Here is a 22373-nt window from a genome sequence, read left to right on the forward strand (position 1 = left end):
AATTAGTTCAGCCACCATCTTCCTAAACAAAAATGACCGAAATGGAGAACAAAACACAATGGGGCATAATACAATTTTCTGGTAAATTTTTTTTTTTTAAAACCCTTTGTCGTCATTATTCTTGAGTCTGGAGGTTCGTATTAAATGTACATGCAAAAATGTTCGGTTAAAATCTCACAATGGCGCACAAACCTAGAAAAACACACCAAGATTGGCCCAAGCTTAATTGGTGCTTCATTAGCACCAATATTGGCTCTTCTTTACAATTAACAATTCTTTACGATATAGGACCAAGATGGAAATGTTAATGGGGCCATAAATCATTATTTTTTTTTTTTTAAGCCTTAATTTTCGTCTTTTTTTTTTTTTTTTTTTTTTTTTTTTTTTTTTTTTGAGGCGGTTAAATGTAATTATAGATGTTCTGTTAAATCTCACATGGCGCATCTACACGATTTTCTCTTAAATCACTTTTTTTAAAAATGCCTTTGTCGTCATTGCTATCGTATTGTCCATACTATTGGTCACTTTCGCTCGGCCCACGCCAGGTTTGTCTCAATTCCACGTATCAGACTGGAAATGTTTTGCCGTCGCTCTTTTTCCTCTGGCGCCAGTCTTTGGGATGGCCTGCCTCCATCTCATCGCACAGCGGAGTCGATCGGTATACATGCCTTCCGATCTGGATTTAAAACCTCTTTCCGAAAGACTATAACTCTTCCGTCCTGCTGTCCTTTCTCTCCCACACTCCTGTCTGCGTTCCTTTTATGTTCTTGTATTGCGTGTTCGTGTATGTTGTGTTTGTAACGTCTACATCACACGAACTCTTTCCTTACTGCCCCTGCATGGTTTCTTGTGAACACAATATATGAGCTCGATCCTTTTTATGGGGAAATGCGCTATACAAATCCTATTATTATTCTTTACCTTGGAGGTTCTTATTAAATGCTAAATATATGTATATGGAGACGTTTAGTTAATATATGAAACGGGTGTCTGCTTGGGCATTCGATCATTAGCATCAGCTGTTCGATTCGACTTTAAAATAAATTAACTTCAATTTGAAGTGATGACTCCTGAAAGGAAAGCAGACTGGTTGATCTCCCAATAAGTGACGGTGCAGACCCCTCTCAGTTACGACCTGATGTCGACGAATTTTAGCGAGTCTTAATAGGAAGGTTTTACTGCATTCTTTTCTACTGCATTTTGCCCATTAACTATACAGGGAAAGAAGAAACTATATAAATATATGACACACACACACACACAAAAGTGGGTGGGGAAATATGTTATAAAAAAAAAAAGGTGTTTAATAGCATGTATCTACAAGGATTATATAGCCATAGGTGTGTCTCGTGTATCTAGGGAAGCACCTCAGAAGTTGTAGGGCTTTTAATTAATCTTTGTGTAGTTCCTGTCGGAAGCAGTATATTTTCTTGCTTGATTTAAAAAGGACAGTTCTTGGAACACATTTGCAGAAGACAGTTGAGGGAACGGTTTACACGTTAATTGTGCTTTTTAAAGACCCACACACACCATAAAACCTAACGCGAGGAAAAAATGGCAAGACGATTTTTTATTATTGTGATTGTACTGGTTGACGGAGTATGTGAATTTAGTTTTATATACTCCATCGCACAGGCTATATATATATGGTCCGTGTTCGCACGGTGATGAACAGCCGGTATAGTCTAAACTCTAAAGTATTGGAGCTATTGTAAAAAGGAATAAGCATATGTGTAATATCTTCCTGAAACACAAGGATATGGAGTAGACTGCATATGTCTATTGTTTTTATACTTTCAGAATACGATTTTAAACTACCGCGTTCATGAGAACCCCGGAGGCCCGGCAGAACCATTTCACGGACTTGTATTACACGTTTACACGTCCGTAATTCTGAGTCATTTTTAGATTTCATGACGAAAGCTAGTTTAGTCACATGACTACAGCTTGTGATTGTACGCATGCGCTGAGTTAACCAAGACGAGGAAAAATAAAAAGGGCGAATCTCCTAGTCAAACGATTGTTTGAACTTCACTAGCCACCAAAACGAACAGAAGCAAAATGGCTTTGAAAAGAATTCACAAGGTAGGATGAAAATAATGTTCGTGTTTAGCGTTTTTAAAAAAAGGCAACTTTCAGTTAAATTTATGTGAAAATGGCTTGTAATTATTGTCAAGAAGAAAGGCATGATCTCGCTGACACTGAAAGTCTTAGCAGTTTGCATCACAATGGTGAATCTAGCGTTAAAGATTGCAGAATGTTTTGTTTTTAAAAATTCACTCCAGAATATGATGTTTGAAGACGTTAATCGTTTTCTTTGTGTCAGACAGTGCTATTAACACGCATGCTATAAGTTATATTGTGTTGAAGCGAAAAGATCGTGTTGGCAGTATTATTATGCTGTTGGCTGCCCAAATTGAAAACGGTGACAGTGGCGAGTAGTTTTTAGACTAGAGGGAACTATATCATTCATTATGGTTTTTTGTGTGCTTAGTTATGGGCATTAGAAACAATACCGTGGACTGCTTGGTACTCAGCATCAGACGCTTCTTCGCTGTCGTTGGAGACCCCATATGACCGTTGTAGTTTCACGAATACATTCAGTGTTAGCATCAGAGTTGTGATTTCTCCACAGAATTAGACATTTGGGTTTGTAAACTTAGAAGCATTTTGTGAATTTGGGATTGCTAAAGTTCACACACTTGCGCTTTAAAAAAAAAGTATAGGTCGTGCTCTAATTTTTATTTATTTTTTATTTTTTTTGGAAAAGAAAAGGTCGTTTAGGAAGTGCAATGTTAGAGACCATACATTTGTCGGGGCCAGCTTTTTGTGAGGGCGGTGCTTATCTCCTCTCCCTCTTGCATCTTTACCTACCCCAACCTTCAGTGGGGTTTGCCTATTCTTGACAGTTGGGTCAGCTGGGGAAAATTCGCTGCACCACATGGGTATCCATGAGCCAATACTCTAGCCACTATCTGCTTCCCTCTTCCCATGATGGTTTGCGGGGGTGGGGATGCTGGTCTTTACCACAGATATTTAAGACTATGTGTTTTTTGGTTGATATGTTTCAGTTTATGCCTTTTATTTTCCTGATTAACATAATCTTCAAGTTTAAACAGTAGCCATATGTGTATCTTCTTTTCAAATGTTTTCGTAGGAGCTTCAAGATCTTGGGCGAGATCCTCCACCAACATGTTCTGCTGGCCCAGTTGGTGAAGATAGTGAGTGGGATAAAATTGATTTACTGTAACCTGCTTGATAAGCACATATGTTATAAGCATGACACACTTATAAACACATTAGCTAGTTAGCTCAGTTTATAAGGGCTAACAGTAAATGAACGTTCTAACTAAAAGCATGCATATTATTTGATCCCATTAATGTACTAGAATACATCAATGGTATGCTCAAATATCCCCACACACTAGTATACATAAGAAGCTGCCATCTAACAATGCATGAAAAGGCTGATCTGTGATGTTTACCATCAAGTGCAGACACTTTTATTACTATATTCTTTGATAGCTGCTCTTGCAGTTGACAGCTCAGTTTTGCCTCTTTCCTTCACTAGGCACCCTAACATTGACCTTGCCAAGCTGTATGTAACATAGATCATATAGGGCTGCATAATCATTCAAGAAATTCCGAATGACTTAAACACTAAGAACTTGTTGAGTTGTGTCTTATTCCAGTGTAATAAAAAAAAAAAAAGGATTGTCACAAACATGTCACATGCAAATACTGTGTCCATATGTATTCAATTTACTCCACATATTGCAAAGACCTGTCACTGGATTTTCTCGTTCTATATTATTATGAGTTTCTTTTTTTTAATTGATTAGGGGTCAGATGGCCCACAGGATATTTCAAAATACAATGTACATCTAAACACAATAGTCTCTCCTCTCATTTGTTGTTCAAGTCTCTGCTTTATTGCACACTCACTTCCTCTTACATCAAATAGATACCCAGTTTCTTTCCAGTATAGACAAAATGTCACAAATGTGAAAATGCATCATGATGATGCTTACTTTTCGGAACTAGGTCTCAGTACTGTTAGCACAATAAAATTATGTGAGACTTGTGTTGAAAGTAGCCCGAATAAATTTGTGGAGTCGTTGAATACATCCACATGTCACACAACCACACGCATGTATATTGCTAGAATTATCTCCTTTGACGACAGTGCTATCGTCTTGCACTGAATAATCCCTTCTGCAGTCAAAACTGGTTGGATAGGTGATCACCACTACTTCTTCTGGCTGACGGAGACAAAATTTCTACTTCTAGTAATCCATGGCAGCTGGTGCAGGTTAGACAGGCACTTCCAGCTGATGGGGACAACACTTTAACTTTCTGTGATCATCCTGAGCAAAAAGCCTGAAAGTGTATGTGTGTTAGGGGAGTGGGGGTATGAAACGCTCTTGTCTCCTCTGCTGGTCCATGTCCACTGACAGGACTTCTCTCTAGGCAATTCCTGAAAACGCTTATTTAATATTAATGAATATCCAGATTAAACCAAAAAAAATGTAACTTCTAATTTGCTGATAACTTTAAAAACCAATATCAAAACTTTCCAAAAAAATTAATGATTTTAAAATTCCCACAAAATATTTCAGATTATTCCTTCTTAAAGCTGGTACAACCAATACCTTATCCGGGCAAAGAATTACTCTCATTCCTGATGTCTTTCACTCTCAGTATCAACACAACATCCTTCAGCCATTCTGGCTTATCTGGGAATGCCACAACGCGGTTCACACATAATCCTGGGCTCTGATGAATAATGTTCAGCTACATGTTCCTCCTTAACTTGTGCTCACCGCAACACATACACATGAACTGATCAAATGTGATAACCCTGATCTGTCTCAAGGATACACAAAACTTCGATTTCCTTATCTTTAGCATAAGTTCAGCGTGTCTTGTCCCATTGTTATAAACTGTACAGAATAGCAGTGCATTTAAATTATTTTCGTGTTTCCATTCTTTAACATGTTGATTGTATTCCACTCATATGAAACAATCCACTTTTAACAGTGTTCCATTGGCAAGCAACAATAATGGGCCCGGTGAGTAGTCTTTTGGGCATTCATAATTTTTTTTTTGTAAAGAATGCTTTATTCAGCACCATTTCTGTAAATTCATCTTAAATATGTTGGATTCGTTTGTCCTATATTTTAAAAAAAAAATAAAACAAAAGAGTGTTTCAGAGTTTTTTGGAATGGTATGCAATGTCATGAGCCCTTACCTGTCGGACCTAAATTTAACAGATGCAAAAAGAACCCCACCTAAAATGTTATATAATTCATTAAAGGCCGTTCATTAATGGCACACACAAGTTCAAACCCCATTTTCCAAGGCCTTGACATAAATGTATCCATTTACAGTCTTGACATCAGTGTTGTTAACCTTTTTCTTCTGTGCATGATGTTTATATTCATGTATCTTGAGAATAGTGGGGAGGAGGGGTATTCACTACATGAGGAAATGTGTTAAATAGATCAGGTTGTTGGTTTTTATAGCAGAAATATTTTTGGTGGCTATAGCAATTAACTAGGTACACTTGTGCACTATAAAAAGAGCTTACATTTCCTGTCATTTGAAAAATCTGGGGAAACATAGGGAAAATGTGTTTGAGATCTCAAAGGGAAAAGTGATAAACATCGTTCATGGAAAAAGTTTAATGGCTGGCATGACGATCTTTCATAAACCAATGTAGCTTAGCAACAAATGTAAAGGTCAAATAAATAAGTAGATATAAATAATTTGAATGAGTTTGTTAGCAGGAACCTACTGGCTGCATAATCAAATGCACTTTAGTGTACATCTTTCTTCAAGTGTGTTTATTTAAAAGAAATCTGTATCTTAAAATCTAAGAGATTATTGGCAGCATTTGAAAACTAATAGTAAACTGAAAATGTATTTTAAATATTTGTAGGTGTGTGTAAAGTTTGGTAGTTGGTGGGATCTTGCAACAGAATATAATGTAATAACAGGATCAGTTCCAAGTACTAAACACTCTTTCACTAAAATATATTTTTCTAAAAACTTAACAGATGACAGATCCCTCAGGAGTTGCTTGACTAAACAAGTTCAGTAACAAGCTAGAAAGGTTAGAATTTGTTTCATGGAACAAGCAAGCTTTTACTTGGAGTCACTGGGAAATACATGAAAGCGATGGGTGGTTTGTAAAGAATAGAGTCATTTTAACCAAGTAGTGTGCAGCTGTGAGATTTATATTCAGTACAGCGGAAGGACGTAGAATGCAGCTTAGACTGACATCCATGCTTGTGATTTGCTGGACTGAAATAAAGTCTTTATAAATGTTATCAAGGATACATACTATGACGGATGCGACTAATTTCAATACTTTTAGCTTTCAGTGAAGAACCAAGGTTTTAATTTTTTTTTAAAAATTTGTTAAGCTATAAATATGATTGTTATTGTGTTATATGTGTAATATTGTTTGTTTTCAGCCTGATACACCATACCAAGGTGGTGTATTCTTTTTGACAATCCAGTTTCCTTCAGATTATCCATTTAAACCTCCAAAGGTGAGCAGTGTTAAATAAAGTTGCCTTGTACTAGTTCTTGAGCTAGGTATCAAGGATCTCAAAATGTTAAACAGTAATTTGTTTTTGGAGAATAGAGATTTGTTTTTTCCGTATTATCATTCAGTTTTCCAACCCTTTCTTTCCCTTCCATCACCATTCTTATTTGTGAATTATATTATCCACAACCGCATGTTTTGCATGGTAAACCAGTAGTGTTTCCACTTTGTCATTTTATGTTAGCTCAAATGTGTTAATATCTTTATAAGTGGAAAACCTACATTTTCACACCAGAAGAAAAATGGGGGAAATGGATAAAATAAAAGTATTTTGGCAACTGATTCCTGTCACTGTGTTTTTATGCTGTTTGCATTTGTTTTTTCAAGAAAAATTGTTTGCAAGTGATTCTAAAGTTAATATGCATGATACGACAAAGCAGGAATTTGACCATTGATTGTCCCTTTATCATGAAAGCTTTTTTGTGATTTATATTCAACAATAAATGTAAAAAATATTCACTTGTGTGTTGGATTTTTTTTTTTTTTACATTAGCATCACTAGAAACTAAGAAAGAACTGCGGGTAAAATTGTACTCTTCCATAATTAAATTCATTTCCCTTTCATTTAAAGGAAGGCTTTGTAGTATTATGTCATTTTTTTAGTAACAATGTTTCAGGTGGCGTTCACAACAAAAATATACCACCCCAACATTAACAGTAATGGCAGCATTTGTCTTGACATACTTCGTTCTCAGTGGTCACCTGCACTGACAATCTCTAAAGGTAATCCTGAGATATTAAGTGTAAGCAGTCATGTTTATAACAATATCCATAGTTGTGGAATCTACCGGTATCTTAAGCATGTGAACTTGTAAGGTAGCATATTTTGCAATTGCATGTTGTGTTGAAACATATACCCTTCCAGCCTGCAGCAGATACAATCATACTTTACAATCAGTGGTGTCTTAAATATATCTTGTTTTATCATACATCAAGCTGTTTCATTTTCTGGTTGTAAATCTGTTTGAAAGATGGTAAGTTAAAAAATAAAATGGAAATTGCAGCAGCAGGGTATAGGAAGCATGAATTTAATTTAAAAACTCTTCTTGCACTACGCTTTTAGCAAATATATTTTAAATATGAAAATAAGAACTATTATGTTTTACTTACCTGCACCTAAATTCTGTCCTTTATTATGCACATTTATGTCAAAATGGAAAGCCAATGAGCATAGCATTCTGTTTCTTTATTTTTCACTACTTTCAAGCAGAAAAAGCCAACACATAGTAAAAGTCCGAGAATAATAATTTTGAGTTTTTTCCTTTTATCATTTTCCTCTTGCATGGTATTGTAAATGCTTTCAACAAATTTCATAAAATAAAATAAGAATAAATTGTGAAACCAGTCTTTCTTCAACAACAAATTCCATCATGCATTTCTGCTAAATGTCTGCATGCAAGAGTTTCCAAGACCACTTTCACAAATCAAAGATAATGTGGATGATGGCAAAAATGTGTTAATCATCAAAGAGCAGGGCTTGGAGTTTATCAAAATGTTATGGCTAAAATAAGCCACTGAAGAATGGCTCATCTTTTGCATTGAAATGGCTCAGAAACTTGCTAACAACTTTTTCACTGTGAAGAAAGGGCAGTTCTCTTTGGTATTGTTGGCACTTAGCCACATGCCTTTGCCACAGAAGAACAACAACTTCATGGCCACACGCTTGTCATCATCAATTTCAACTGCCAAAGACAAGCAAATTACCTGTAGTTCTTGACCCATATTGCATTTCTGCCTTGGTAGTGATCTCTCTTACAGACAATGACATTGCTTTTGTTCTCATACCTTAATCCACAACTCTCATTTTCTCTCTTGATTTTTGAAAGATGGCTTTTTAAATGTTTAATAACAATCTGGGGGAGGGGTTGAATGTTTTTTAAAATTGGTTTTGAGCCATTTTAGAAACAAATCCAAGGAGACAATTTTATGTAGTGTGTGCAATTATAAAGCACAAGTTAACTTGGTCCTCTCTTTTGCTATATTATTGCAACTCTTGGCCACCTGATTGACAAGTTTCTGAAGGCTGAAAACAGATGTTCGCATTGTTTTCCCACACACATAAAGCTGACCATATTAAAGTTTTCTTGGCTTATTTATGCACTGATTTTTAGTTAATGCTTGTATTGAATTTTATTGTTTCACTGCTATTTCTGACTTCATGTTCTTGCATTAATCTGTCAACCTAAGGATCCCTTTACTTTCTTTTGGACATGCATTATCTAACGTTGATTAAACTTCTAAGATAAAGTTACACACACTTCATTTGTAGTTTCTTGTGAAAAGCTTGATTTCACACCTTTATGACCTTGATCAACATGCTGAATCATCTGTGTACATAAATATTAAACAGCCATATCTCTTTATCTTTTGCCAAGCATTTGATGTACTGGGCACTTCTTAACAGTGGTTAGAAGGTTTACAGATGTAAGGAGACATTCTATGTCCTGCCTGTGACCTTTTTAGACTTAAGCTGTAAATTGTTAAAAGGTGGGAAAAGATTTTAGCTTTAATGACTACTTTCATTTTAGTAAACAGAGAAAAATATCTGAATGGACCTTTCGTGATTTCTGCTTATGGAGTACTGTGCACTTTGTTACCCATCCTTGCATTATATCTGTTGCAGTTCTACTGTCCATTTCATCGCTTCTTACAGATCCCAACCCTGATGATCCACTAGTGCCAGAGATTGCCAGAACATTTAAGAATGACCGCGAGAGATACAATGAATTGGGACGAGAATGGACGAGAAAATATGCTATGTGATAGCAACAAAATGACAAACATTTCCCAAAAGCTATGGTATTTATCAGCTGGAATGTAAATTTGGTGGTCTTTATTTGGCCTGTTCTGAAATGTGATGAAAAGCATCAACACAAATAGCATATAGCAGCAGTTTTCTTTTGCAGCAGCTTCAAGGTGATTATAACCTTGCCCTCTGTTTTAGATGTGAGATTTGACTGTAAGGGATTTCCTGTCCCTTGTACACATCCTCCCCACTCACCACCAAAGGAAAAAGATCATGCTAGCAACACGCATTATTCATTGGATTTATGTTACGTTTGATATATTCCCAGTAGACTAAACAAGACTAAAATTTAAAAAAAAATTCAAATGGACTGAAAATGTTAGTCCTTTAGAATAGTTTTTCTTAATGTTGTGCCAAACATTGTATTGTTCTGTGCGTCCTTGCTGGTTATGTTTGTACTCTATTTTATGAAAGCATGTTGTTTCATGTCTCTAATCTTTGGTGAGATTTTGTCCAGATAAGATGCTTTTTTCCCCTTATTTAAAGTTAAATGAATAACAAGCATATTAATCATCATCTTTTTTTAGTATGGGGGCTAGGATTATCATTTGGTGCTTGAGTGCTTCTTTTATTAGGGTAGCACCATTTTCCTTGTTTTTCTTTGGGGTTTTTTTTTCCTAAAGCAACTCTTTCCCTACTAGTAGTTTTATTCTGTTGTGCCGTGAAGTTTTTGTGTTCAGTTACTTTGAAAAATGCAGTGTTGTCATCTTTCCTTATCAGTCACTGCTTTTTTAAACTGAAGTGATAACAGTCTTATAAGCAAAACTTAAATGTGCTATTCAGATTATACTTGCTTTATTTGTGTACAAGACAAACTGTGATATGATTCTTGGCTGCAGCAGCTATTTTACCCCTCAGTGGACTTGGTCTTGTACTGTGTATTTAAAAACTGTAATGAATAAATAAAGTATATGTGTAATTTTGATGGCATTCTTTCCATTGATTTTGTTTTAGTTTGTGGACCTTTATCACGTGTGTATTGAGAAACTTTGCCAAAATTGTTTTGCAAATTGTAGGTTTGGGATTTGAACAAGAAAGTCCTGAATTTTGTAGAAGTTAATGGCTTCATGTTAGTTTTTGACTGTGATTGGCATTAATTATTGTCATTTGTACAGCCCAGTGAACTTGGCTGTTTGCTGTTATATAGCGCTGTACAAATGACCTTTATTATTATTATCCATTTTGAACTAGGGCTTTTAAAAGCTGCAGTTGCATTTCTACCTGTGTTTGTGACAAAGTTATATACTCAGTATGTATGCTGTACATTATGTTTGTATATATAATCTATTGGGAGATACTGTGAGCTCCATCTTGCATTAGGAGTACAGGGCAAACTGATATTTCCGTGTGCTCTGTGTAAAACGGGTATAGAGGTTACACAACGGTTGAAGTCTTTCAGTATCACGAGTTGTGCACTTCTCGTCCAACGACCCTCGCACTCAAGCGTTATGCCAATTCTGTATGTTGTACACGTTGAACGTAACAAGGTATATAAATGTGTCCACGTCAGTTACAAGTAGAATTGACCCTTAAAAAAAAAAAAATTCGAATGCACGATAGACTAGGCTTTACTTCAACGTACTGCGCATGATCTGTGTCCTGCTATTTTTGGCACAGGATGGTTTTCCAGCAACAGCGTCAGTAATCGTTTATCCAAAGGTAATAACCGCGCATTGCTACGCAAACTTTGTTATTCCACCAACCATTACGAGTGTATGTGTGTGTGTGCGTATGTTGAGAAGCTTAGTGATATTACCAAAGAACTGCAGAGTACACTCGTGCAGTACATCTCCATTCGGTAAGCACGTAGAAGTAGCTGAAGGCATTTGGTCGTTTTGCGTGAACGAGCGAATAAGAACCGAGAGAGGGGCTTAACCGTAGACTGCATGCCTGTTTTTTGATGCATCCTGGATGGTGTCTGCAGCTGCATGCATTTAAGCGCCCGAGGGTGTGTGAGAGAGAGGAGGGATGTTCACCGAGGTAGCAACTAAAATAGCTTTAAACAACGAAACAGCCGGCCTCGAGATGGTGCTACATTAGAACCAAAGAAAAAAAATTGTCTCGGTGACTAGATTTGAACTTCAGGAAACCTGACCCTCTGCTAATTCTACGAATGTACCGGATCACCGATAGGATGATTGGTGTATGCTGGTATCAAACTGACGTACGTTCCCATCGTTCGATCGTTATGGAACATTACTGACTCCTACAAACTCTTCCATGTAGTACAATTGCTTTCTTCAATCGATTGGCACAGACAACGCGCTATACCATTATGGCAGTCTTCAAGAAAGGTACCACCGATAGCGTAAAGGTCGCATGTGCGCGTGTTTTGACATCTTGATCGACCAATGTGATCGTGACGCCTTGTTAAGCTGGGCTTGACTGACCACACGCACAGCCTAAATAACTGTCCGGACCAGCATACGATGAAATCGTACTTGGAGCGTCAGACAGATGGTGGTGAAAATGGAAACGAGAGAAATTAATCGTTATCAGCATTGTGACGACCCCAGGATGTAAGAAGCAAGAACGAAATCGGAACCTTCACACTCAGCAATTCACGCACCTCGAAGCTAGCCTAGCTGCTGAGTGCATGTAGCTACAATTAACGGGCCTTCCAAATATGCTTCCTGCTGCGGGGTTGGGTTTTTTTTTTGTGTGGACTGTTTATGTAAACAGAAAGAAATTGATTAAGTGCGAGAGTGCTGAAACAATTTTCCTCTGTTTAATTTTAACAAACTAGAATGCGTGCGTGGACAAATTTAAACTTAACTTATTCGATTATTAATTACCACTGATTAGTCATGGGGCCTTATGAATTAAGCTGCTTAAAATAAATAAATACAACAACAACAAACATATAGGCAATGTAAAAAAAACACAAAACAATACACGCACACACCATATTTGCGTGTCAATTTTTACAACTTTACATGCTACGCCCCTTCAACTGCATGATATTTTATACGAGTGTTTACCGTCAACATAGCACAAACGTTACAGTTACGAGACGGATATCTGGAAGACGGGACAAATTCTAAATTTAGACTTTTCGTCATTGTGCTTATGCATATCTGCATAGTTTTTCCTCTCCTCTTTATAACTATTAAAACATTAATTATGTCAGATTAAATAGATTTATAGCCTTAATATTTTAATTTTGTAATCGTCTCAACAAACAAGCAGCAAAAAGAGCACGCATCAATTCGTACCCAAGCAGACATCTACATCCGGTTTTCTGATGACGTATTTACACGCATGCGCCGACCAAATGATTGTTATTTTCTCCCAAGGTACTTCCTTGCTGCCAGGCAGACGCATTCCAGTTTAAATTTACATACTACAGTCATCATGGCACTGAAACGAATAAAGAAGGTAACTTGTCCCACATAATATATTTGTTTTATCACTTATTTGTGTAAAAGTACCCAACATGTGAGATAAAACTGTTTGCACTGGTCTACTATGTCAAAAATAGCTCTCATGTCCGCCATGATGGCTGTGTGGTTCAGAACGAGCTTCTTCAATAGATGACAGTTTCTTTTCACAGAAAATGAACTTTGCTTATAATCATTAAGTAATAGATGTTATTATTGTGAATTTTTATAGGCACCAAACTCACTTATATTTTTAGTTCTATTTAGTAGAATGATACTATCAAATATCCTTGATAAAAGACTCAAGAAGTGAAAGAAGGGGTACCATAGAATATTCGGGAACTGAGGAGCATCAGTATAATATTAATAAACTTTTAATTTCACTTGTAATTGAAGTAGGCTACATATGATTCATGCTAGAATGTTTTAGTTAAAACGCTTACACAGTAAATACGTTCTTCATTATTTGAATGACAGACGATTCCTGAAGCTCACTTCGATATTCGCCAACTGGATGCTCAACAGCACGAAATGTGTTAAGAATGAATTAAATCAGATGTGGACTACGATCATCGACAGATGTGTTGAGATTTTCAGTTAGCTGAAGCAAAAGAAGTCATGTAAATCTTGTTTCAAACCAGGCTTGCACATCCCAAGCAGGACATTTAGTATGTCCAGAAATGACAAAATGACATTGTTACTCAGATGAGACCATTCACTGTTGTATTTCTTCAAATAGATGTCAGTTCACACCATAAATGTCAACAGCAGTTGAAAGGCTGTATATGTTGATTAGAAATGTAACATTTTTATATTATATGATAGATTTTATATTGCATTAGGGTAAAACTTGATAATTCAAAATAAGAATAAATTTACAGTAAATATTAATATTTCTAATTTTCAATGCTAATGTTCTTCTGTGGTGAAGGTGCTTTGCTCAAAAGGTTGTGGTTGAGGGAGAGAAGGGCTTCTACAAGTCACATTGCATAAAAGAAACTTGGAAAAGTTTACACATGAAGGGTCCACTAATAATACATCTGTTTAGACTAAAATTCTGAATTTTAGTAAGGTTGACAAATTAAGTATGTTGATGCAAATGTAAATTAAAATAAAAAAAAGTCAGACATGAATATGAAAAAGGAGTAAGTATGAAATGCTGAAGAAATAGGCATAGATTTTTTTTGTGTGAGGTATGAACACATCCAGTAATGTGTAAACCATAGAAATGGTATTAAAACAAAGGTGTGATAAATAGAGCAAAAGGCAAGTAGGTATATATTCTGCTAGCCCGAAAAAAGTTTTCATTTAAATATTATACAATGTTTTCACTGGAACAAATTTGACACCAATAGTTCAGGACCCATTCAACCAGTGGAGAAGTGGGCTTTGAAGCCTGGTAGAAGTTATGTTTTTAGCTTATACTAGTTAAACAATGACATAATTAAGGTGGGATGCCTATACCAATGAACTAAAATATTTGTTTTTAATCTTTTTTTAAGTTTTAGACCATAGAGTGTTGAAATACCATATAAGTTGCACATGAAAAATGTTTTTGGGTACCTACAATGAAAATTTTGATTTTAATCAACGTTTTTCATTCAAAACGTACAAGTATTTCAAAATCAAGACACACAATATATGTCATACAAAAAACTTTTAGTTTTTATAAACTAGAGACAGTAATCTAAAGCTTGACGGAAGAAACTTTCTCTTATCTTAAGAGGTGTAGGAGATATAACCAGTCGAACATGGTACACCTGTCGACTCGGCAATTGTACTTTTTTATCTTTTCAAAAGTCAATATCAGCCAAATTAATGTTTCTATCAGGATATCCCTTCCGTGAATCTTTAGTTTATACATTTCTAAATAAAACTGCAAAATTTGAATGTTGTAGCATGATCCTATCTTGAGATCTGGTGTTTTTAATTCAAGCCGTTGCATCGAAAACGGAAATCAGAAAATTCAAGTTTAAAGATTGAAAATGAATATATCCTGTATCAGATTATTTTTGAAAAATATATGACTGAGTTTATATGTTACAATTGCATCCTACTATGTAATTTAAGTCTATCCCAGTATCCCAGACTATATATTTAAATTTAACAGCTTTCTAGCTCGGAAACCATTAGCTTTTTTTAGTTCCTTTTATTGCTTTCTCGTGCCTGGATTTCAGGTATAGCCTTATAATCTGCTTGTCTTTATTAGATTAAGCACTATTTTACTTAAGAGTTCATGCACATTTGCTTATTTATTTTAATGGTTTGTCGTTTATCATCACAATATTATTATGAGGTTACCATATTTCTTTACCGCATAGCCAAATTTATTGAAACTTCCAAGATTTACCTGATAGTGACGCTACTGTTAAGTTTCCATTTCTATGTAATCGTGATCAAATGGTTATGGGCAGGAAATATCCATCAGAAACTTTTATAGTTCGTTCTGCCACAAAAACAGGTTGGGCAAAAATCTCCAGAAATGTTTATTATATCGTACAACAAATGTACTCAGTAAGCGAGGCATGGAGGAGGGTCGGGAACAAAAAGTATTTATGGACTCGCTAAATAAAATTTACAGTGTGCGTATCGTTGCGTTCAAAATTTATAATAAAACTTTTAAAATCTTAATTTTCCCCACATTTAAAAGATGTTACTATCGCGATTTTATTAAATTGTCAGGGACTTCGTTACTTGCACATCATCGCGATGTCATTTCGGCACGTGCTACTTCCCAACACTCGTGTTATTTCGTTGTGTAGTCGCTGTATTTCGCTTTTTCAACTCCAAAGAATGTTTCTTACGGCATGATTTATTTTTCTCACTCATAAATTCAACGATATTTAATAAACTATGCGCCGATCACAACTGAATTGGAATGAATCGACAAATGTCAGCCATTTTGATGTCGACGGAAGTGTTCATTGCTAGGGTCAAGACCCAATCGGATCGCGCCGTTTCAAATTTTGCACCGAACTATAGTGTGAGCCAATAGCATGGACAATACAAAAAGAGTGACCTCATTTAGTTAAAAATAGCTTAGAAACTATTGTTACCATTGGCCTTTCACTTGTATAGCGAGCTAGGGGAGAGAATGCCGGTTCAAACGGTATACAACATGTCGGCTTTCTCGTGATCGAACTGTGCGTAACCAAGGCTCAAACAAGAGCCATTTTCGGTATCAGCACGAGGTTTGGAGACAAAATCGGTGGGGGTAGGTGTGAAAAAATATTTTATAAAGCATCAAAACACAAATGTTAAAACAATAACACATCAGGATCTGTTTTAATATATGTCAAAGTACGCAAATCTGGTGTTAACTCAAAAACGACCATGGCACCAGAAAATCACATTTTACCGTATAGGCATCCCACCTTAAGAGTTGGGTTTAAAGGCCAAATTTTTAGCTTATAGCAGGAAATAATGGTTTGACTTAAGTGAGGGAGGTAAGGAGCACACGCAGTGCTGGTGATCATAGTGATCATTCCTCACTAATTGCTTCCAAATACCTAACATACCCTATGCCAGATCAAAACTACCGTTGCCAGTTGGTGAACTTTAGGCCTCTAAGGATAAGGTAGGTCTAGGGTATCGACAGGGTGGAGTGGATGACATGATGTCACAATTTCTGCAGCTCCATTCCCTGCTTTACCATATGCGTCTGGTGTGACAGGTTGAATTGGCATTGCTGATGGCCTTATTAAATCAAACGTTCCTTTTTAATTTGTGTCTGAAAGACATCACAAGTTGGCAGTGGTATTATATAAACAGTCAGATGTTAGCTTTATTATCCATCACAAGCTTATTGTTATAAAATAAAATGTTGACTGTTTATTTCAAAGTGTTAGTTATGATAATTAAAGATGATGTTAGAATATTGTCATTGCTTTCTTATGTATTATTTTATTTTCACTCTTTAAACAGGATTTGACCTTGCAGCTAGATATTTTCCGATTTGTATGTACTCATTAAAATGTTTTATTATAGTTATCATAAAGCTATGTTCTCAATGTTAGCCTGTTGTCTTCCGCTTTTTGTCATCAGGAACTTCAAGACTTAGGTCGGGATCCACCAGCACATTGTTCTGCAGGCCCAGTAGGAGATGACCGTAAGCATAAGATAGTCTATAAACATTAAAATGTTTAGATGTTTAATGTCATGAAAATCTTTTTGGCTGGTTACTATAATTATTGGTAACAGAAGCTTGTTAAAAGCTAGTGTGAATCATGATATATAGAATAGTGTGCAAATGTAAGTGTCCAAGAAATATTTCTCAGATAAGAGTTAAATATTCATCAGTTTATTAGGGGGATTGATTTTAACCCAAACAGCAAAAAAATAACTATTTTTTAAAAATAATTTGATAAAATGGGATTATTGACCCATTTGAGTGGGAAAAAATGCATGTTTGTGTGTTGTATTGATTATCATATTAGAAACAGCTAATAGTTGGCCAAAATGAAACTGGACCCTGGCATATGTTGGAAATTTAGAGTTAGCATACACAGCCATATAATTGTAATCCATTTGATTATAAAGTACTTAATACTGGTTGGCCATAAACTTAAACGAAAGTCTTCACCATCTTATATCTGAGGAAGTAAAAGTTGAAACCATGACTTACATCATTACAAACCTGTTCCTGATCGTAATCCATAAATAAGTTATGTAAATCAGGGCTTCTGCTAAGGCTAAATTCTTTGGGGTCCCATGGACCCTTTCTTCAGATTTTTAAGGGGTCTCTGTTCTTCGCCCAAATTTGAAGGGGTCCTCTGTGACCCCATTGACGAAAATTGAAGGGGTCCTCCGAACTTTTAATGCGTACTGTACGCAATTTTTTGCGTAAGCAGAAGTCCTGTGTAAATGGTTGCTTAAGATATTGAAAGGAGTTAATGACCTTTTTTAGTAATAATTAGGCAGTAAGAGTATTAATGTACTTTAACTAGGTAGACAAAATTCAATGGAAATGTAGATATTATTTCATTTTTCATTGCAGTCTTTCATTGGCAAGCCACAATCATGGGGCCAGTAAGTAACTTATTTAAACTTCAGGAGAGTCATTAGAGGTGCTAGATTTATAATAGATGCATTGTTAGAATTTGTGTGAATCAGAAGAAATGTATATCAATGAAATCACAAGTGTCATAAATTTTGGTCAATTGAGTGCACTTGTATATAAACCGCATTCGCTGTTTTTTTTTTTTTAAATCTCTACTTTTTTAATAAATAAGCTGCAAAAATAAACCTCGAAAGCTACATCATATGCATTTCAACTTGTGTATGGCACAATGAAAGTGTGCTTCAGCATCTGAGCTAAATACTTCAGTTGTGTGCAGTTTTGATTTTAAAATGCGAGCAGTTAATACTGTAACATAGAACTCATCGAAAAAACCAGAATCTGAAAAATCCATAAACAAGCCGCATGGCTGTTTAAGCTGCAGGGTTTAAGGCTGGGGACAAAAGATGCGGCTTATTCAAAATTTATGATACTTGCAGTGCAGTTCCATGATGTACTTGAAATATTTTTGTGTTAAGATGAGAGTAAGCATTTTGGTTATCTCATTTTGTAACATCACTTTACATCTTACGATTGGAATATGCTGACTTTTTGCACCAACTATATTTTTTAAAATTGGGTACATTTGAACAAAATCAGGTGGCGTGAAAATAGCATGCACGAAAAAATGTAGACAACATTTTTACTTGTATTTTGCCAGTAAAAGCAAGTAATTGTAATGCTTTTTTTTAAAATTTCCTTCTTCCTCAGCCAGAGAGTCCCTATCAAGGTGGTGTTTTCTTCTTAACCATTCAGTTTCCTACAGACTATCCATTCAAACCACCCAAAGTAAGTGCTAAAGATCCAGTTATTTGGATCCACTGTTTTGCTTTTTAATTTCGTTGTACTTCTGAACTGTTAATAGATGCCAAAGTGAGTAAATTTATAAACATACAAAAACAAACAAAAGCTATTGGCTAAAAGCTGTAAAAATATGGATTCATCATTGTAGAATAGTTTAAGCTATGATACATTATACTAGTTACACTAGCAATGTTTGTCACGATCTTTTGTGGTGGTTTCTAGGTTTCTTTCACAACAAGAATTTACCATCCAAACATAAACAGTAATGGAAGCATTTGCTTGGACATACTCAGGTCTCAATGGTCACCTGCACTCACTATTTCAAAAGGTATTATATGTCCTAAGTATTTTTGAATTTATTGGGATGAAAACAAGTGTTAATTGGTCTTGCATATTCATGTCCAAATGATAAGTGCTAAGAAGTTCATTTTTGGGGTGTGCTCTTTGGACCATGTCTATATAAAAGGGGATTCAAAAGGTAGAGAGTCCTATTGTAGGCTGTTAAGTGTATAGGCAGTGAGTAGAAGAAAGTTATCTGAGGCATAAAATTCTCTCCCCATAGCACCTGTTCACTAAAAAGCCGGTTGCTTTGCTGTGATATGGTTTTGCCTCTGTCTAAAATACAGAATTCTCCACTCCCCACCCCCACAAAGCCCACTCTCTCCCACTTTCATTCCCTGATGAATCAGGTACTCCTGATTACTTTCTGCTAATCAAGTTGCTAACCATCAGGATAAGTTTATAGTTTAAACCCTGCAGAAAGTGGTATTAAAACAATTTTTATACCAGTAATAGTTTTTGCTTGGTGCATATCATATATAACTGAGTTGATACCATAACTTGCATGGTACATGTATTGGTTTCATTAAACCAGGATACTTGCATAAAGTATTCTGAGGATTCAAGCATGTTAATTTTAATCTGAATGGCACGAATATAAATGGAATGTACACAAATTTCATATGCCCACATCACTTTTGCAGTTTTGCTGTCTATCTCATCACTGCTGACAGACCCTAATCCTGATGATCCTCTGGTGCCAGAAATAGCCAAAGTTTACAAGACGGATCGCTTGAAGTATGAACAGACTGGAAGGGAGTGGACAAGAAAATATGCCATGTGACACAACAGTGCCCGGTCATCTTGCATTTGAAGCAATTAGGAGCACTTTGTTTCTGTAATGTAAAATTGAAGTACAACAGACTGAACCTCGTTTCCTCTCTAATAAACATTACAGGAAGGGTCATCTTTTCACCTCCCATTAGTATATGGAGTGTGGGTTAGGGGGATAAGGAAATTTGGTGAAAGTTTTGAGGAAGAATGATTTCAACACATTTTGACTGTGTAAGATGACTAGCCATGCAGTGACTAGGTTTAAAAAGGCAACAAATTTGGAAAATCCCCTTTGAAATAAAGAATGCATGTGTTTGACATTGTGTGTGTGTGGGCATGCATGTATGCTTAAGTCTGTGCTGATATGTTTCAGTTCTCTAATCGTATTGTAAGGTTAAAATGACCATTGTGGTTAATCGATCGAACATTAATAATTTTTTCGTAGTGGATAGGCCAACATCGATTTAAATGAAAGATAGCTTTGATGGAATAGTTACTTATGTATGTGATAAAAAACAGTTCTTGCATATTTTGTAATGTTTTTCTTTTCACGTCCTGTCAGATTAAGAGAGGAGGACATGACATCAAATAATATGGGATGGTCCCTTTTACTTTAATGAACATACATGAAAAACACATTCAGTCGCTGTAATTTCCATTACATTGCATGGGTTTTTTTTTTTTCCTGCATTTAAAGGGTGGTATTTTAGGTAAGGTGAAAGAATCATGCATGTAAATATGTCATCAGAATAAAAGTTTGATGGTAGGTGAAACTTTTTTTTTTGGAAGGGGTGGGGTCATGGTTTAGTTTTCTTGTGCATTCATTTGTTATAGTTTAGTACTAAGCATAGGTGGAGAAGAAATGCGTAGTTAATGTCAGGTGACATCTGATTCATAATTACATATTAAAACAAATCCTTTTGAAAAGTTTTTACTCGATTTTTGTTTTGCCCAAATTTAAACTTCAGCTATGCGTAAAAATGCAAGACAAACTGTGATAGTCTTCTTTGCCCAACAGGTACAGTTCAAAAACTGGGTGGTTTGATAATGTAACCAAACTCAAAATAAATGCTGCAGTCATGGTCTATATTTGTGTCTCCTTGCACGTTTTTGGTTGTGTGTAGAATTACAGGAAAATTAGGGAAATTGCCTCAGTTCACACATTCTTTAGAATGACTAGCTGTCATCCTTGGTGAATGGTATGATAAATTTGGAGTGCATTAATGAGAAATTTACTTGCATACTAACCTAAAGAAAACCATACTTTGATGGTTGTAAACTGACCTTTTATTAAGCGTTGTGTTGCCCTTGGAAAAATAGAGTACTGGAGGCTGATCTCTCCATTACTTTATAAAATTGTTTATATGCTGTTTAAAGGGAATTTGGGGTATTCTACATCGAAGAACATTTGAAATAAAAATGTTGATGCGAGAATGAGCAATTCATGTAATTACTAGTTAGCTTGAATTATATCTTGCTGACAAGTATCCACTCAACATACTCTGTATGCTTGAAATTGGATCCATTAAAAACAATATTGTAAACAAGTAGATTGTTAGGTTGTTAAGGAGATAAACTATCTAGAGGCGTATGAGTGGGATAGTGGTGTTTTTACACTAAGCGAGGAGCTAAGGTTATATTGCTTCAAAACCGCCAGACCTTAAAACAAAGAAGTCTGGTCCACAGCGACTGTAGAGATCACCATTACCTGTGAGTGAAAAAGTAACCATTGGGCGCATCCATGTGACCTTTTGCTGTGGTTTATAAAGGATCACAAACTGTTGTCAATAATCTGGAGCAGAATTTTTAGGCAAAATTCTCTTCTCAAAAAGAAGACAGTGAAGGTTACGGTCAGTAGGGAAAAGGTAGGGATGTGAAATAGAATATTTTGACACGTGCAATGTCAATAGGACTAGTTTCACAGTTGAGTTTAAAAATTCCTGTCAAAGGTCCAGAACAATTTAAGCTTTCAAAGAAATCCTAGATGGGTATAATACCTGTCACATCCCTCAAAGAATAAAAATAACTCAAATTTTGTAAATACTCAACATATAAATATTTGAGATAATGGATATATGAATATTGGCTGTAATGATAAAAAAAAATAAATTGGGTCCTGCTATCAACAAAGCTCAGATAAAAGGTAAAAACTTAAAATGTTCTTAAGAGGATAAAAAAAAAAAAAAATCTTCAGATCTCTGGGATTTTTTTTAAAATACAAAGTGTGAGAGGCACTCTTGGAAATATAGTAATGCTTTTCATTTCAATGTTTATAAGAATGACCCTCACACTTTCACATCTTAAGTTAAAATTATGTATTAAAGAAAATTCCTAGACCTAAGGTAAGAATAGTTTACCCTTTATGGTACAATGAAAAAACGTTTAAATTGAATTTTTTTTTTTAAATAGTAGTCTTGAATTTTATTGATTTTTTCTTTTTACTTTGGAATTTTGTTCCCATCTTTTACTCATAGGATCTTTATACACATGAATATTTAATAACTGTGAGAAAACATTTTTCTTAGTAGTCTGTTTTCCCTCTCTGAATTTTTGTGCCTTCTTAGGTAACTGCTGCTTTAATTTAGGACTAATACTGTAGTT

At 35.5% G+C, this 22373-nt stretch overlaps 2 protein-coding genes across 2 annotated transcripts; both read left to right on the forward strand.

The window, feature by feature from the left end:
- Positions 1-1933: 1933 nt before the first annotated feature.
- On the forward strand, positions 1934-10344 carry LOC112565672 (ubiquitin-conjugating enzyme E2-17 kDa). Its single transcript, XM_025241299.1, has 6 exons — positions 1934-2085; positions 3158-3221; positions 5041-5072; positions 6480-6557; positions 7231-7336; positions 9237-10344. Exons 1-6 carry the CDS (start codon positions 2062-2064, stop codon positions 9374-9376), a joined length of 444 nt encoding a protein of 147 aa, XP_025097084.1. The 5' UTR covers positions 1934-2061; the 3' UTR covers positions 9377-10344.
- Positions 10345-12650: 2306 nt separating this feature from the next.
- Positions 12651-20861, forward strand: LOC112565341 (ubiquitin-conjugating enzyme E2 2). Its single transcript, XM_025240751.1, has 6 exons — positions 12651-12797; positions 16844-16907; positions 17796-17827; positions 18567-18644; positions 18882-18987; positions 19643-20861. Exons 1-6 carry the CDS (start codon positions 12681-12683, stop codon positions 19780-19782), a joined length of 537 nt encoding a protein of 178 aa, XP_025096536.1. The 5' UTR covers positions 12651-12680; the 3' UTR covers positions 19783-20861.
- The last annotated feature ends 1512 nt before the right edge of the window (positions 20862-22373 follow it).

Source organism: Pomacea canaliculata, linkage group LG1 (assembly GCF_003073045.1).
Source record: "Pomacea canaliculata isolate SZHN2017 linkage group LG1, ASM307304v1, whole genome shotgun sequence".
Lineage (NCBI taxonomy): Eukaryota > Metazoa > Mollusca > Gastropoda > Architaenioglossa > Ampullariidae > Pomacea > Pomacea canaliculata.

Excerpts from the sequence above, each read along its gene's own strand:
- LOC112565672 (XM_025241299.1), top strand. The coding sequence starts at position 2,062 with ATGGCTTTGAAAAGAATTCACAAG. Across the intron at positions 5,073-6,479 it reads AAGCAACAATAATGGGCCCG|CCTGATACACCATACCAAGG; the intron begins GTGAGTAGTCTT and ends GTTTGTTTTCAG. Across the intron at positions 7,337-9,236 it reads TGCACTGACAATCTCTAAAG|TTCTACTGTCCATTTCATCG; the intron begins GTAATCCTGAGA and ends TATCTGTTGCAG.
- LOC112565341 (XM_025240751.1), top strand. The coding sequence starts at position 12,681 with ATGCGCCGACCAAATGATTGTTATTTTCTCCCAAGGTACTTCCTTGCT. Across the intron at positions 12,798-16,843 it reads CACTGAAACGAATAAAGAAG|GAACTTCAAGACTTAGGTCG; the intron begins GTAACTTGTCCC and ends TTTTGTCATCAG. Across the intron at positions 17,828-18,566 it reads AAGCCACAATCATGGGGCCA|CCAGAGAGTCCCTATCAAGG; the intron begins GTAAGTAACTTA and ends CTTCTTCCTCAG.